The sequence below is a fragment of the Rhinopithecus bieti genome, unplaced genomic scaffold (genome assembly GCF_001698545.2).
Source record: "Rhinopithecus bieti isolate Rb0 unplaced genomic scaffold, ASM169854v2 scaffold_36315, whole genome shotgun sequence".
Taxonomy (NCBI): Eukaryota; Metazoa; Chordata; class Mammalia; order Primates; family Cercopithecidae; genus Rhinopithecus; species Rhinopithecus bieti.
Genome location: NW_016815814.1, coordinates 1,083,284 through 1,098,905, shown reverse-complemented (window position 1 = coordinate 1,098,905; position 15,622 = coordinate 1,083,284). Strand labels below are relative to the sequence as shown.

At 37.5% G+C, this 15,622-nt stretch overlaps 1 protein-coding gene across 1 annotated transcript in view; it reads right to left on the bottom strand.

The window, feature by feature from the left end:
- Window positions 1-10,434: 10,434 nt before the first annotated feature.
- Window positions 10,435-15,622, bottom strand: part of GFPT1 (glutamine--fructose-6-phosphate transaminase 1) — a 60,056-nt gene continuing 54,868 nt past the window's right edge. Inside the window, exons 14-18 of the mRNA XM_017853758.1 lie at window positions 14,784-14,898; window positions 14,411-14,538; window positions 13,383-13,550; window positions 12,059-12,220; window positions 10,435-11,399 (exon numbers count right to left, since the gene is read on the bottom strand). Coding sequence (XP_017709247.1) covers window positions 11,355-11,399; window positions 12,059-12,220; window positions 13,383-13,550; window positions 14,411-14,538; window positions 14,784-14,898 — 618 coding nt within the window. The 3' untranslated portion in view covers window positions 10,435-11,354. The remainder of the gene's footprint in view (window positions 11,400-12,058; window positions 12,221-13,382; window positions 13,551-14,410; window positions 14,539-14,783; window positions 14,899-15,622) is intronic.

Sequence of the window (15,622 nt, the reverse complement as noted above, 5' to 3'; positions counted from 1 at the left end):
TCCAATAAAAACCTCAGCAGTTGTGTAACTTGACAAGCTGCTTCTAAAATCCTTATATAAATTGAAAAGAAAAAGAATAGCCAAGATATTCTTGAAGAAAAACAGTAAGCAAAGGAGGGTTGCCCTACCAGATATCAAGACTTCTTATGAAGCTACACAATGCAGAGAGTGTTGAATTGGTATAGAGATAAATAGCCCATGGAAACAAACCCACTTATCAACCCTTGATATGAGAGGTGACATTGCAGAGAAATTGGGAAGGGATGGGTTTTTTGATAAACATGCTGGGAAATAGGATATCTTCATTTAAAAAAAAAAAGCTTTCTTGTTTTATTTTGTTTTTTTTCTTTTGAGACTGACTCGCTCTATCACCCAGGCTGGAGTACAGTGGCGTGATCTTGGCTCACTGCAACCTCTGCCTCCCGGGTTCAAGTGATTCTTGTGCCTCAGTCTTCCGAGTAGCTAGGATTAGGGGCATCCACCACTGTGCCTGACTAATTTTTGTATTTTTAATAGAAGACAGAGTTTTGCAATGTTGGCCAGGCTGGTCTCGAACTCCTGATCTCAAGAGATCTATCCACCTTGGCCTCCCAAACTGCTGGGATTACAGGCATGAGCCACCATGCCCGGCCAAAAAAAAAAAACAAACAAACAAAGAAAAACAAACAAAAAAGGTAAAATGAATTCCTACATTATATCAAACTTAAAATCCATTTCAGGTGAACTAAAAATCCAAGGATAAAAGGAAAAGCTATAAGGGTTTTAGAAAACAATACAGGAGAATGTGTTTAAAACCTAGGAAGGATTCCTTGAACAAGTTACATAAAAACACAAATCATGAAGGGAAAATAGGTGATCAATCTGACTATATTAAAGTTAAGGATTTCTATATAATACCAAAAAAAGAATGAAAAGACAGGTCACAAAGTGGAGAACATATTTGCAATACACAACAAAGAACTAGAATTCAGAATATGTAAAAAACCCCTCCAAGTTAAAGACTAAACAATAAATCATCCAATTTTTAAAAACTGATTTTAAAAAGATTTGATTAGATTTCTCACAAAAATAGCAGTCAATATACATACAAGAAAATGCTCAAATCATAAATAGTCAAGGAAATATAGGCCGGGTGTGGTGGCTCACGCCTGTAACCCCAGCACTTTGGGAGGTTGAGGTGGGCAGATCATGAGGTCAGGAGATCGAGACCATCCTGGCTAACACGGTGAAACCCCGTCTCTACTAAGAATACAAAAAATCAGCTGGCTGTGGTGGTGCTCACCTGTAGTCTCAGCTACTTGGGAGACTGAGGCAGGAGAATTGCTTGAACCTGGGAGGCGGAGATTGCAGTGAGCTGAGATCGTGCCACTGCACTCCAGCCTGGGTGACAGAACGAGACTCCTCTCCAAAAAAAAAAAAAGGAAATATAAATTAAAACCATAATGAGAGACAAAGATGTAATCATCTGGCAAAAGTTTTAAATGCAATACCTGTTGAATTGAAACTTTTATCATTTTATGGTAACAATTTCTGTCTCTAGTAATGCTTTTTTAAACTTTTTGTTTGAGACAAGGTCTTGCTCTGTTACCCAGGCTGGAGTGCAGGGGTACAATCATAGCTCACTGCAGACTCAAGCTCCTGGCACAAGTGATCCTTCTACGTCAGCCTCCTGAGTAGCTGGGACCACAGATGCACCACCACACCCACTTAAGGGTTCTGCTTTTTTGTTTGTTTTGTAGACATGGGGAACTCACTATGTGGCCCAGGCTGGTACAAACTCCTGGGTTCAAGCGATCCTCCTGCCTCAGCATCCCAAAGTGCTTGGATTACAGGCACGAGCCACCATATCCAGTCTTAAACTGTTTTTATTGTGGTAAAATATATGTTTAACATAAAATTTGCCATTTTAACCATTCTTCAGTGTACAATTCAGTGGCATCAATTACATTCACAATGTGCAATGATCATCACTATTCGTTTTCAAAAGTTTTCATCACCCAGCATGGAAACTCTGTATCTATTAAGCAATAACTCCCCATTTTTTCCTCCTTCCAGCCTCTGGTAACCTCTGATTTACTTTGTCTCTATGAATTTGCCTGTTGTAGGTATTTTATATAAATGGAATTATATAATATTTGTTATTTAATGTCTGGCTTATTTCGCTTATGTTTTCAAGGTTCGGCTATGATTTGGAGTGTAACAGGGCTTCACTCCTTTTCATGACTCAGTAGTATTGCACTGTGTGCATATCGTTTCATTTACTCATTCGTTGTTGGACACTTGGGTTGTTTCCACCTTTTGGCTGTTGTAAGTAATCCTGATACAAACATTGGTGTACAAATACCCAAGTTTCTGTTTTCAGTTCTATTGCGTATACACCTAGGAGTGGAACTGCTGGTTCGTATGGTAATTCCATGTTTAACTTTTTGATAAGCTACCAAACTTTTCCATGGAAGATGCACTATTTTCAAATAAATCATTTTCACTTACAGCCTCTCTCATCATGTTCATGTAGCTCACCATCTTTCCTTGGGTTGGGATTTGCCTGGTGTACCTTTTTCTAGCCTTTCACATTCAACTTTTCTGTGTCCCTGTGTTTCAGATGTCTTCTATACTTATTGTGATTATTACAAATGTACATGGATTTATTTTCTAAATTCCATTTTTTTCTTCTGTCACTTTGGAAATTATATTCTCTAGTTATAATCTTTTAGTTTTCATTGTAGAGACGGAAATAAAGCTTCCCTTCTTTCCTCTCTGAAGGTTTGCTGAAACGAGCTGATGACAGATTAACAGGAGAAAAGGCATACAAATTTCATACGCACATGGACATGGGAATTCCACAAATATGAGACTCAAAGCAAGGACACGTGGCTGAAATTCAAACACCCTCTTTATAAGGAAGAAGAAAAGGTTTCATCTTTATAAGGAAGAGGTTTCATCATGCTCCTCAGATGGCATGCAGTTTAAAACTTATTAATTGAAGCCATGCTTGTAATCCCCTAGGACTTTGGGAGGCCAAGGCGGGAGGATTGCATTCCCGTAAGTATTCCAAGACTTAATAGCTCAAAATCCAAAATCATACACATGGGAGATAAGATACTACAAATGACAGGATCAAATTTGCCAAGACTGCAAACATTTCAGGCAGTCCTCCCGCCTAAATGCCTCCTACCTCATGGGGAGCTGTAGGCAATTTTGGAAGGGTAGTAAATAATTTCTAGGGGAAATGAATCAACCTGGGAGGCAGACATTATCTTATAAATGATTATCTTAGAAAACTGAATATGATCAGCAAATTACAGGAAGGTGAAGGGTGAAGGGTGGAACTACATTGTGAACAAAGGTTGCCTTATGCAAACAGTCTTTCAGGTAAACTCTCAAAGCTGCTCTCAGAATAGATGAAAAGTCTATCTGGGCATGATGACAACTTTTAGTCTCTTTCTCTTCTCCACTGGTTTATCTTTCCTGGTTATAAGACTCCTAGAATGGGGGCTCTTAAGACAATTGCATTTCTTTGGAAAGTAGTTTCCTTAGTCAAATAAAGAGATTCTAGAGAGTCTCTCTTCTTTTGAGTGGGGGAGAATTGCATGAGGCCAGGAGTTTGAAACCAGCCTAGGCAGACATAGCAAGACCCCATCTCTACATAAAGGAAAAAAATCAGGTGTGGTGGCGTTCACCTGTAGTCCCAGCTATTCAGGAGGCTCAAGCGAGAGGACTGCCTGAAATGTTTGCAGTCTTGGCAAATTTCATCCTATCATTTGTAGTATCTTATCTCCCATGTGTATGATTTTGGATTTTCAGCTATTACGTCTTGGAATACTTACGGGAATGCAATCCTCCTGCCTTGGCCTCCCAAAGTCCTAGGGGATTACAAGCATGGCTTCAATTAATAAGTTTTAAAACTGCATGCCATCTGAGTAGCATGATGAAACCTTGAGCTGTCCCACCCATGACATGGAACACCCCTATGTCCAGTGTCTCTACCCTTATACACTACCTATCCATTAATCACTTAGTAGCTATCCTGGTTATCAGATCAAAAAAAAAAAAAAGTATAAATATAAATAGGGATTGGTACTATCTGTAGTTTCAGGTATCCACTGGGGGTCTTGGAATATATCCCTTGTGCACAAGAGGGGATGACTGTATATAAGACTTTTATATCAAGAGAGGTTGTGATTGAGAGGAATAATATCACACAGAAATGGACAGAGTAATTTGTGTAACTTCTTATCTCCTCTTCTTGGGAAGAGGTTGAGTGTGTCTTCATTTCAAAAGGGATAGCTGCTGCATGACAGGCAGAACCATGATAGTCTTTTTTTTTTTTTTGAGTCGGAGTCTCACTGTCGCCTAGGCTGGAGTGCAGTGGCGCGATCTCCACTCACTGCAAGCTCCGCCTCCCGCATTCATGCCATTCTCCTGCCTCAGCCTCCTGAGCAGCTGGGACTACAGGGGCCCGCCACCATGCCCGGCTAATTTTTTGTATTTTTAGTAGAGATAGGTTTTCGCCATGTTTTTCTTTGGAAATTAAAACACGAGTTCAAGGGTAAGTCTAGATATGTGTTACAAAGGGTGAACTGTGCTAGACAATGTCTGCTGAATATTCTGTACTAATAAAAAATTAGCTGCATGTACTGGAGCATACCTGTGGTCCCAACAACTTGGAAGGCTGAAGTGGGAGGATAGCTTGAGCCTAGGAGGTCAAGGCTGCAGTGAGCTATGATGATGCCACTGCCTTCCGGCCTAGGCAACTGGGAGAGACCCTTTCTCAAAATAATCATAATAAAAATCAGCACTATCTTCTGATAGAACTAGGAATGCACAAACTAATTTATACAAATCTGTCCCTGCTGAGAAGACACAAATCATTTAAGTTCCCGGTGTCATGTCAGCAAAGTCAATTCTGTATTCAAAGGCTAGCTTATTTTCGCCACTTCAAGCAACAAAAAAAGATTAAATATATGAAAAAGTTTCTAAATTAGTTTTTTTCAAACAAAGAAATGCTCTAAACTTTAGTAACACCACATGGGTCCAAGTTAACAACCAAGAACAAAAGATAGAAATCCTACAAAGATTCCCGACACTTCCTAGGTTTCTGCATAGTAGCAATGAAAGGAAATTAATAGTAAATATTGGATTTACATTTTATTCAAAGGATAAATACAAAATTAAGAAAGAGTTCAAATTCAAAGCAAATATGCTTGATATTTCAAAACAATTCTACATACAAAGTCAATAGGAAAAAAACCAAAAGCCCCCATAAATTAAGAATGGCTAGACACATTCAAGTCTAGCAGAAAGAAACTTGGAATTTAATGCAATGTTATTTCTCTTGCCTAGAAGCTAAAGCCTTAATTGTCTCAGATATTTTCCATCTCCTTATGGGCATTACTTGAAGACAACAATGGAGCAAGCTTTTTAATGAACTTGCCATAGTAAAAAACCAGTAACAGACGCCACGCTGGAAAGAGGACAACAACGTAACCTAAAAGGGAGCTACTGGCAGAAATAAAAACTAGTAATACTGATAACATCTAGACCTTTGCAGATGTTTAGAGTACTGTACAATCTTAAATTATTATTTATCAACCTTTGGGTCTCACAAATTAAGAATGTACTAGGTAAGAATCAAGGAGTTATGCCCAGTTCACAATACTGTTTCCTTCACTTGCCCTTTAGATATAATGGATCTGGAATTCTCAATGAGGGTTACATGGTTTGGGAATTCTGGCAATTTTCCTTCCATGACCTCCCTATACTTCTCTCCATTTCAAAATACACAAAGCTGAGTGCCAGAGGCAAAAATTAATTCCTAAAGATCCAAAGAGTATACAATACTTGTCAAATTTGATATATCTGGGCAGGACGCAATGGCTCACGCCTGTAATCCCAGCACTTTGGGAGGCTGAGGAGGGCAGATCACTTGAGGTCAGGAGTTCGAGACCAGTCTGGCCAACATGGTGAAACCCCATCTCTACTAATTTTGTACTAAAAGTACAAAAATTAGCTGGGCACGGTGGCACACGCCTGCAGTCCCAGCTACTCCGGAGGTTGAGGCAGAAGACTCACATGAACCCGGAGGGAGGGAGAGAGAGACCAAAGTCTGGGCTGAATGCTACAAGCAGGCAAAACAGCACATCTATCCATTCAAATCACCCTGGCATAACTGTCTCCTGAAAAACATAGCAAGTACTATAACCACTAGGGATAGACTCTAGCCTGCTGTTCATAAAAGGATACTGTAAGGGAATCTTTGCTCTATAATGAACAGATTGCTAGATATTACAGAAACTTTAGATTGTCTTGCTACTCACTGACCTTAAATATTAACCTTCTTTTGCAACTATCAATTCACTTAAAAATTTTAATCATTGCATACCCTGTAAGCTTCCTATAAACAACACGTTATTGCAAAATGTTTAAAAAGATGTGAGAAAATATCTGTGGAGTATGGTATCAGAAAAGGCAGAGCCCTTGTTTTATTTAATGATTCTTTCCCAAACTGGGAGGTTGGGGTAGAGACATGTGGCTTTTGGTAATACTTAGGCAGTGATTTCTTACTCTTAAAATCAACAGTAATGAATAAAGTTTTGACATGATAAATGTTTACAACTAAAATAGACATTGACTACATTCTTAGTACAATTTTTAACATAACTACAAATGTATATATGCTTCAAATATTAGCAAATTGCTTCAAAATGAAATTCTAAGTAAGTTTTTGGTAATTTATGCACAGTTCAGGCTTACTCACTGGAGTTAACAAGACAAGAAGAAGAAATGACCAACTGGCTCAGTAAACTAAACATTCATTTCAAAAAACACAAAACTGAAACAAAGCAAAGATGATTCTAAAATTTCCACCTCTCAAGAAGTGTAATTTAAACAAATACCAAAAGCTTTATTTAAGCAAAAACATATTCAACCACAGAACATTCGAAAAGCTAACAGGATCGTTTCTACATTCATTCTGAAAACAGTGTAATAAGAAAGGTAATTTGAGAATTTCCAAAAATGTTCTCGCTAGCCATTATTTATGGTATACAACATAACATTTTGATATCAAGCTATTACAGACTTAAAAGTTAATATGGCATAATTTTACAATCGTGCTTTCACTATGATTTTTATTTTAACCCTGGGTATTATCAGTTTGAAGCTAATATTATCAGTCCTACTGGTTGTCACTGTCACAGATCTGAAGATATGTTTAAATTCATCAAGCTAGGAAGATACCAAAATATTAACAATCTTTACGTATAGTGAGAAAAAACTGATTTAAGTGTTAACATTTCTAAACTTGAGACTCTAACAGTAAAAACAAAGCAATCTGAAACCTGTTTCCATGGGTAAAACACTCTGCCTGGTATTCTTGTACACAAAATTTACTAAATATGTGAATATCATAAAATGAAAATATCATTCCCTTCAATTTCTTTGGCCTTCACAAATTCAGTGTGACTATGATCCTTTTCAATAAGACTTTCAATGACATTGTGCTTCTTTAGAAAAAAATCACTTAAGTTGTAGCATACAACAGTTTACATTAGTTCTTTTGTTGCTATGGTATATCCTAATTTTTTTAAAAGGCAGAAAAAAACCCAAAGAACTTCTTAAAATGTTTGTTAAAGCAAACATTTCAGTTGGTTTCCTTTCTTTGAAGAAGAATAGAAATAAATGTCAGAGGAGTATTACTAAGGAGCCAAAAACAAAACAAAACAAAACAAACAAGCAAAACAAAAACAAAACCAAAAAAAACTCCTTTCCTCCCATCCTCAGAACTAACTCAGAACAAGAGATCTGTATTCAAAAAGATAAGACAATCTCACCTCAGAAATTAACTCCTATGAAACCTAAGAGAGAAAACCTGTAATAGCTCTCTTAACCAACAGCCCCATCTGCACATCACCAAGCACCAGTTCTCTTTGGGTAGCAGTAATGCTTGTTTTTCATCTTTGCATATTAAGGACTGTTGTTTACAGATTTATGGGTCATTTGTAGCTTACTTTGCAAAAACCTTTCACTTCTTATGAAACACAATATGCCCCCAAACATGGACCATTATTCAAGCAGACAAAATCACTCACTCACAGCACTTTAACAACCCACCTCCACTCCATCTTCCCATTCTCTCACCCTATGCCTTCCAATGAACCTAGTCTTTGCTAGTGATGAGTCCACCTGGAGACAAACACTGCTTTAAAGATGATGTAATTTTCAATGCCTACCACAGAGACTATCCCATAACAGGTATTAATAAACACTTGTTGACATAGTTATAATAAGCTAAAAATAGTTAACATTAATTTTTCCCTTTATCTTTTATTCTTACGGCATAGAATTTTTTTAAGAAGATTGAAAAACTGATTCCAATGTAATAATCACTTACTGGGCCACATGCTAGATGACAGACATGCCTCTCTGCCTAAAAAGGGCTCAGAGGGTAAGGAATTCTGTTATACATGAGTGAATTAAAACTTTAAATGTAGTACAAAAAAGAACTTTTATATGAAGGATTCTTTATGTAGAGTATCTTTTTTGAAAATCAGATTTTCTTATCCTATATTACACTGGTTTTAACTGGGCATGGTCACTTTAGTAGTGTGCCTCATTACAATGTCTCTTTTATGTTAAGAACTTATAAAAGCATTTAAAAATCACTACTCAAATGGGATAGAGAGTAAGAAGACAGGAGAGAAGGAGAAACCATGTTTTTTGAGTCAGGAGGGTGTCACTCTGTCACTCAAGCTGAAGCACAGTGGCACAATCACAGCTCACAGTAGCCTCAAACTCCCAGGCTCAAGTGATCCTCCTACTTAAGCCTCCCAAGTTGCTGAGCCTACAGGCGCAAGCCACCATGTCAAGCCAATTTAAAAAAAAAAATTTTTTTTTTTTTTTTTTTTTTTTGAGACAGTCTTGCTCTGTTGCCAGGCTGGAGTGCAATGGCGCGATCCCACCTCACTGCGACCTCTGTCTCCTGGGTTCAAACGATTCTCCTGCATCAGTCTCCCAAGTAGCTGGGACTACAGGTGCGTGCCACCACACCCAGCTGATTTTTGTATTTTTAGTAAAGACGGGGTTTCACCATGTTGGCCGGGATGGTCTCGATCTCTTGACCTCGTGATCTGTCTGCCTCAGCCTCCCAAAGTACTGGGATTACAGGCGTGAGCCACAGCGTCCGGCCAAAAATATTTTTGTAGAGACCAGGTCTCACCATGTTGCCCAGGCTATTCTCAAACTCTTGAGCTCAAGCAATCCTCCCACCTCGGCCTCCCAAAGTGGAGACTGGTATTACAGGCTGAGCCACTGCACCCGGCAGAGAATCCATGTTTGTTTGGAAAATATCACTTCTTTGTTCTTAATTTTAGTTTTCAATATTCAGTTTAGAACTTACCCTAGCTTTCAGTATGTGTGTGTGTGTGTGTGTGTGTACACATGTGCTTTATAGAAAGACACACAGAGAGGGAGACAGAGATTATGCAAGCTAATGATTCATTTCACATGTTAGTTTTAACTTAGAATGCTGAATCAAACTTTAAACTATAAGAAATGCTACAAACCCACATGAATCATGTTTGTAAATAAGAAATGATACTATACACACACTAGCTGACTTACACAAAATAATCTTAGAAACAATTAAAGTAGATTAATATAGCTATAATAGCTATATATATATATAATGTAAATAGTGACCCTATTTTACTCTTAAAAAGATCAGGTTTCTAGTCACCATGTATGAAAGTCCTTCCAAATTACCTCAAAATATAACAAATCTTTCTCTAACCCTAATACACAAGCAGAATTCTATGCTTCTCTGGCAAAAACAATAACTATTAGAAAATTTTAACCTCACCAAGAAGTTCAAATGATAAAAGAAAGGATTAAATAATTGTGCTAAATAGCTTACCTTCACAATTTAAAAGTAAAACCTTTGAAAAGAAGGACTTCACCAAAACAGACACACTCTCCTATAGCCCCGAAGATCTGGCCAGAAAAGCTCCATGAAGAAATCATTACTCACAATTTTGGGGATATCAAATAATAATATTCTACTTTAAATATTTTAATCCAAATTGTCAACTTTCATTTCTGACACCTATAAGCTGAACATACCCCAGTATCACTTTATTTATATCTTCTTTATTCCTAAATATATTTCAGGGGTAGAGCACGGAAAATACAGAGAGAAAAATACCTAGAATGTAATACTAAATTTGGTGGCTATCAGTATAAAGCATACATACCTTTTTCTGAGCTTACCCTACCACATATACTGGAAATGTATGAGGTCAACGACCTGCAAATCTTCCAAACAATCACAAATAACTTCCAAACTGGCACGAAGTGACTAGTTTTATGCAACAATGCAGTGAAGGAAAGTTAAAATTAACTATAGGAAATTCTTCCTTGTGACAAAGTTGAAGAGAATACTGAATATATCAATATTAATTTAATAGCAGCTCTGTGTTGTGATTTTAAAGAACAAGATAAAATATGTCATTTAGCAGTCATTTAAAAAATAAAAGACTACAGATACAAGGAAATAAAAACCATTTTTAGGAGCTGAAAACACAAAGAAGAAAGATACCCAACATGTACACATCCCATCTTCAAATTTAAAATCATATTGTCAGTTGTCGAAAGCAGCTCAAATTTAAATTTTGTGCTACAAAATTGTGCAAATATGTTAAGGATTGGAAACCCACCAATGCACTACTATAATATTTTGCTTCCTAAATTTCTTCCACCTACAGGTAATAGACAACAAGTTTGAGAAACTAAGGCTAACCAAACTTAGATAGAAATCCTACCAAGAAAATTTTTCAGTTTTAAGTTTTACAGTTTGATTTAAAAACAAAACAGAAAAAATTTCAAAACAAATCACATCTTCTCTTTATATAACTTGGCAAAACCTTCCCTAACTGTCCAACTATGAGCATACAATGCCACCGGCTTTAGATACTCCAATTAAATGCACTACTCTTTCACTGGTCTGAATGAAGCATGGTGAAACAAGCACAAATTTTTAGAAACATAGTGTCTTCTCACATCGAAGTGGAGGGTCCAGAAATGCAACACCCAGCATTCTTTAAAGAAAATAATAGCTAAAATCTTTCTGATACAGATTCCAATAGATTCCATCATTCAAAGTCCTCCACAAATTACTGGAAAATATAAGAGGTAACTTCACAAAAATCACATATTGAGTGGAATAATTATAACTGATATATAAATAAGGATTTACTAAAAAAGGCTTTAAGGGTGGTATTTTAAATCAAGGTTTTAAATACAAAAGGTGTCTTGTGTTGCTTAATCGTACAGTTTCGTACATTTTGTACAGATATTCTTCACTCTACAGTCACAGATTTGGCAAGATTCCGTGGGAAATCAACCTGCAAAAATAAAAAAAAAAAGCAAGATTTGAGAGATTATACAGACTAGGGAAGGGGGGTTGCTATAAGCAAATTATTTTTGTTTATAAAAACCGAAAACAATACGATCATTAACCATCTTTATTACAGACTACAAAGAATTAGATTAGAAAATATAATCACATAATGTGAAAAAAACTGAAATTGGTAAGGAAAAAGCATGCTAAAGCTGCCAGTTCACAAAGAAAGAGCTACTGTGGTCCTCTACAGAAGTAGTAGCCCTCATAGGGGTCAGTAAAAACAAAAGCACAATGTTTTGGTTGCCACAACGTCTGAGAAACCAGGAACGCTTAAAAAGTCTTCAATGTGTGGGACAGTTCCAAACAAAAAAGAACAGTATTGCCAAATGCCAACAGCTGCCCTATTAAGAGGCATGGGGTTATATGAAGAAAACAGGTGGCGACTACCCAAGGTGAGTCACAATCTTGGAGGTGAACCCCAAGTTCCTTCAAGTTCTATGGGTAAGAAGATGTTGTGATGTAACCTACAAATTGGGCCATGAAAATATAACAGGTGACAGATATTTCTCAAACACTATTGTTAAAAATTTAGGAGAAAAAAATCAGAATGTATCCAGGTAAAAAACCATCCCAAGATTTCTGCAGTGGTAGATGACTTACATCATAGCCTCTCAGCACAGCAAGGTGGAAAGCCAGCAACTGTAAAGGGATCACGCTGAGAATGCCCTGCAAGCAGTCCACCGAGTGGGGCACCTTGATCGTTCTTTTTGTGTTCTTAATGGTCTCAGTATCCTCCTTATCACAAATTACCACAGGCCGCCCCTAGGAAAGAAAATCACACACATAGACAACATCACTGGTAGGCAAAGGCAGGGCTATACCTTACGAATGTGCAAAAACTGCACTGCATAATCCACATGAAGCCTCACTGACAGACTTCTTTAAATTCCTATGTAATAAATCTGAATGTTATTACCTATAGTCGAGGAAACAGAAGCTTTATGGGATCCAGTAATTTGTTTAAACTCATGCAACTAAGAAATATCAGGCTTAGTACTTGATTGCAGGTTTGCCTAACTTCAAAGCTCAAGTTCATTACCACCACATTGTGCTTAGGGAATACTATCTTTTGGAATTTATATATAAAGCCAACTGATGTGAAGAAAACTCCATTATATAATATTAAAATAAAACCTAGATGTTAGATTTCCCCTGAAATATATCACGTGTATTTTTTTTTAATTTATTTTATTTACTTTTTTAGAGATAGGGTCTCACTCCTGGACTCAAGTGATCCTCCTGCCTCAGTCCCCAGAGTAGCTGGGACTACAGTCATGTGCAGCTGCACCCAGCTGAAATATATATTAAAAAATATTTTAAAATACATTTTAAATGTTTTAGAAGTATTAAATTAAAAAGAAGCAGCATATGTTAACTGAAAGAAGACAGGATGTGGAGACCAAGACTTCAGTTCTGGTCTTGGTTCTGTTCAACATGAGATCTACGACATTGGTCTTCTCAAAACTCTAAGTATCCGGGTCAGGAGTGGTGGTTCACGCCTGCAATCCCAGCACTTCGGGGGGCTGAGGCAGGTGGATCACTTGACGTCAGGAGTTCAACACCAGCCTGGCCAACATGAAACCTCATCTCTACCAAAAACACAAAATTAGCCAGGCGTAGTGGAGTGCACCTGTAATCCTAGCTACTCGGGAGGCTGAGGCAGGAGAATCGCCTGAACCCAGGAGGCAGACGTTGCAGCGAGCCAAGATTGTGCCACTGCACTCCAGGCTGGGTGACAGAGCAAGATTCCATCTCAAAAAAAAAAAAAAACTCTAAGTATCTGATTCCTCACAAGTAAACCTCAAAGGCTGTATTCCAAAGTAAATGAGTTAACATGTGTAAACACGATTTGTAAGTCATTCAAATAAGCTAGCATAACTCCCCTCTTTGAACCCCAAGGTGTTCTCACAGTCCCCCGACTTACCTGCCGAGCAACCACTTGCTGAAGAGCATTCTGACACTTGGCATAAGTGTGATCTCTCATGATGATCATGATCACAGGCATCAATTTATCCACCAAAGCCAGAGGGCCATGTTTCAGTTCACCAGCAAGGATGCCTTCAGAGTGCATGTAAGTAATTTCTTTGATTTTCTAATAGGAAAGAACCAGATTTGTCTTCAGTACACTTTTCAAAAATCCATGTTTAAGTAAATATTACACAAAGCATCTGATATGTCAAGTCACCGTCTATTTATCCAAAAGTATTAAAGGACCACTGATCTATAAATATATCTAACAAGTTAATAGATCGCTATTTCCATATTATCAACAAGTAATTCGAAGTTTTAAAGCTCCACAAGTACTTTTTAAAGATTTTAGATTATCATGAACATATTCATATTTCTGGATAACTTTTTTTCTTTTTTTTTTTTTAAAGACAGAGTCTCGTTCTATCGCCCAGGCTGGAGTACAGTGGTGTGATCTCAGCTCACTGCAACCTCCACCTCCTAGGTTCAAGTGATCTTCCCCCTCAGCCGCCCAAGTAGCTGGGATTACAGGCATGTGCTACCACATCCAGCTAATGTTTTTGTATTATTAGTAGACATGGGGTTTCGCCATGTTGGCCAGGCTGGTCTCCAACTTCTGACTTCAAGTGATCTACCTGCCATGTACTCCCAAAGTGCTGGGATTATAGACGTGAGCCCCTGTGCCCAGCCTGACCTCAATTAAATTTCTTATCTAGAGAATTTAATCTTTATTCATATTTGAACAAATTAACCCAAGTTACTTGCTAAATCCAAGTTTATCATGCTAAAATGTACTCTTTTTGATTTTCACTTCTGAACAGAGTTCTCTGTTGCACTTTCTCAAAGTAAACAGACCACACAATGCATAAATATAGAAGCACTTTTAAAAGTTCTACTTATTTCAATCATTTAATGTAAAAGTATGACTGTGTGTCAGGTCTGCAGGTCAATGGACTGATATTAATTAGAACTGAGAAAACTTACCAGTGCCCCTTCAAGACAAGTAGCATAATGATAGCCTCGTCCCATTATCAGAACTGACTTCTGATGATAAAGTTCTGTTGCTAGTTTCTGAATTTCATCATCCATGCTCAGTACTTCCTTAATCAAATCTAAGAAGTAATATTAGCAAAAAAGGACAATAAACCAAACAAATAAAATAACAATATATTAGTAGCAACCAACAAAAGACCACTGTTTCTATTCCTCTGTGCCATCAATCAGTATGGGTTTTTTTTAACACATCGGAGCAAAAGTAGAAAGATCTTATTGACTTGCTTCAAGGATAAGAAGAGAATTTTATCTATTACCCACTCCCTTAGGACAACAAAAGTATAATATATGAGTATCTTTGTACCAGGCAGCCGTTTCAATCCAAGCATGATCTCTTTGCGTCTTTCTTGCATGGAGATCCGATCATCACACATCATAAGGGCGAACATCACAAGGGATACAAACTGGCTGGTATAAGCCTGAAACATCACAAAAAAGCAAGACAATTAGTTGCAGCCGCATCTTAAGAATTTATAACTTTTAATTTTAAAAAGCTGAAAATAAAATTCCCATTGGTTTTATGGTATACATTCTCTATCTTTTAAAACTACGTTAGGGCCAAGCACGGTGGCTCATGCCTATAATCTCAGCACTTTGGAAGGTTGGGTGGGTGGATCGTTTGAGCTTAGGAGTTTGAGACTAGCCTGGGCAACATAGCAAAACCCTGTCTCTAAAAAAAATTTAAAAATTAGCTGGGTGTGGTGGTGCACTCCTGTGGTCCCAGCTACTCAGGAGGATCACTTGAGCTCAGGAGGCAGAGGTTGCAGTGAGCCAGGATCGCACCACAGCATTGCAGCCTGGGACAGAGGGAGGCCCTGTCTCCAAAAAACAAAAATAAAATAAATAAATAAATATAACTACCTTAGTAACAGTGAGCTGAATCAGTACTTAGGAAATCACTATTCTCCTTTTCTGAATTTTGAACAAATGACTTAACCTTTATTTCTTAGATACAAAAGCCAAACACCTTATAAATCCATTGAATGCTTAAAAATTCCTAATATCCCTAAGAAAGGAAAGAAAAGATGAGTAAATCAGCATGTGCCTAACCAAATTTAGTTTTTGGTGTAAGTCAAAAGGCAAGTGCTTGATAAACTCTCCTTGGAGTACTTGCACTGGTATTGTTGGATTTTTTTTTTTTTT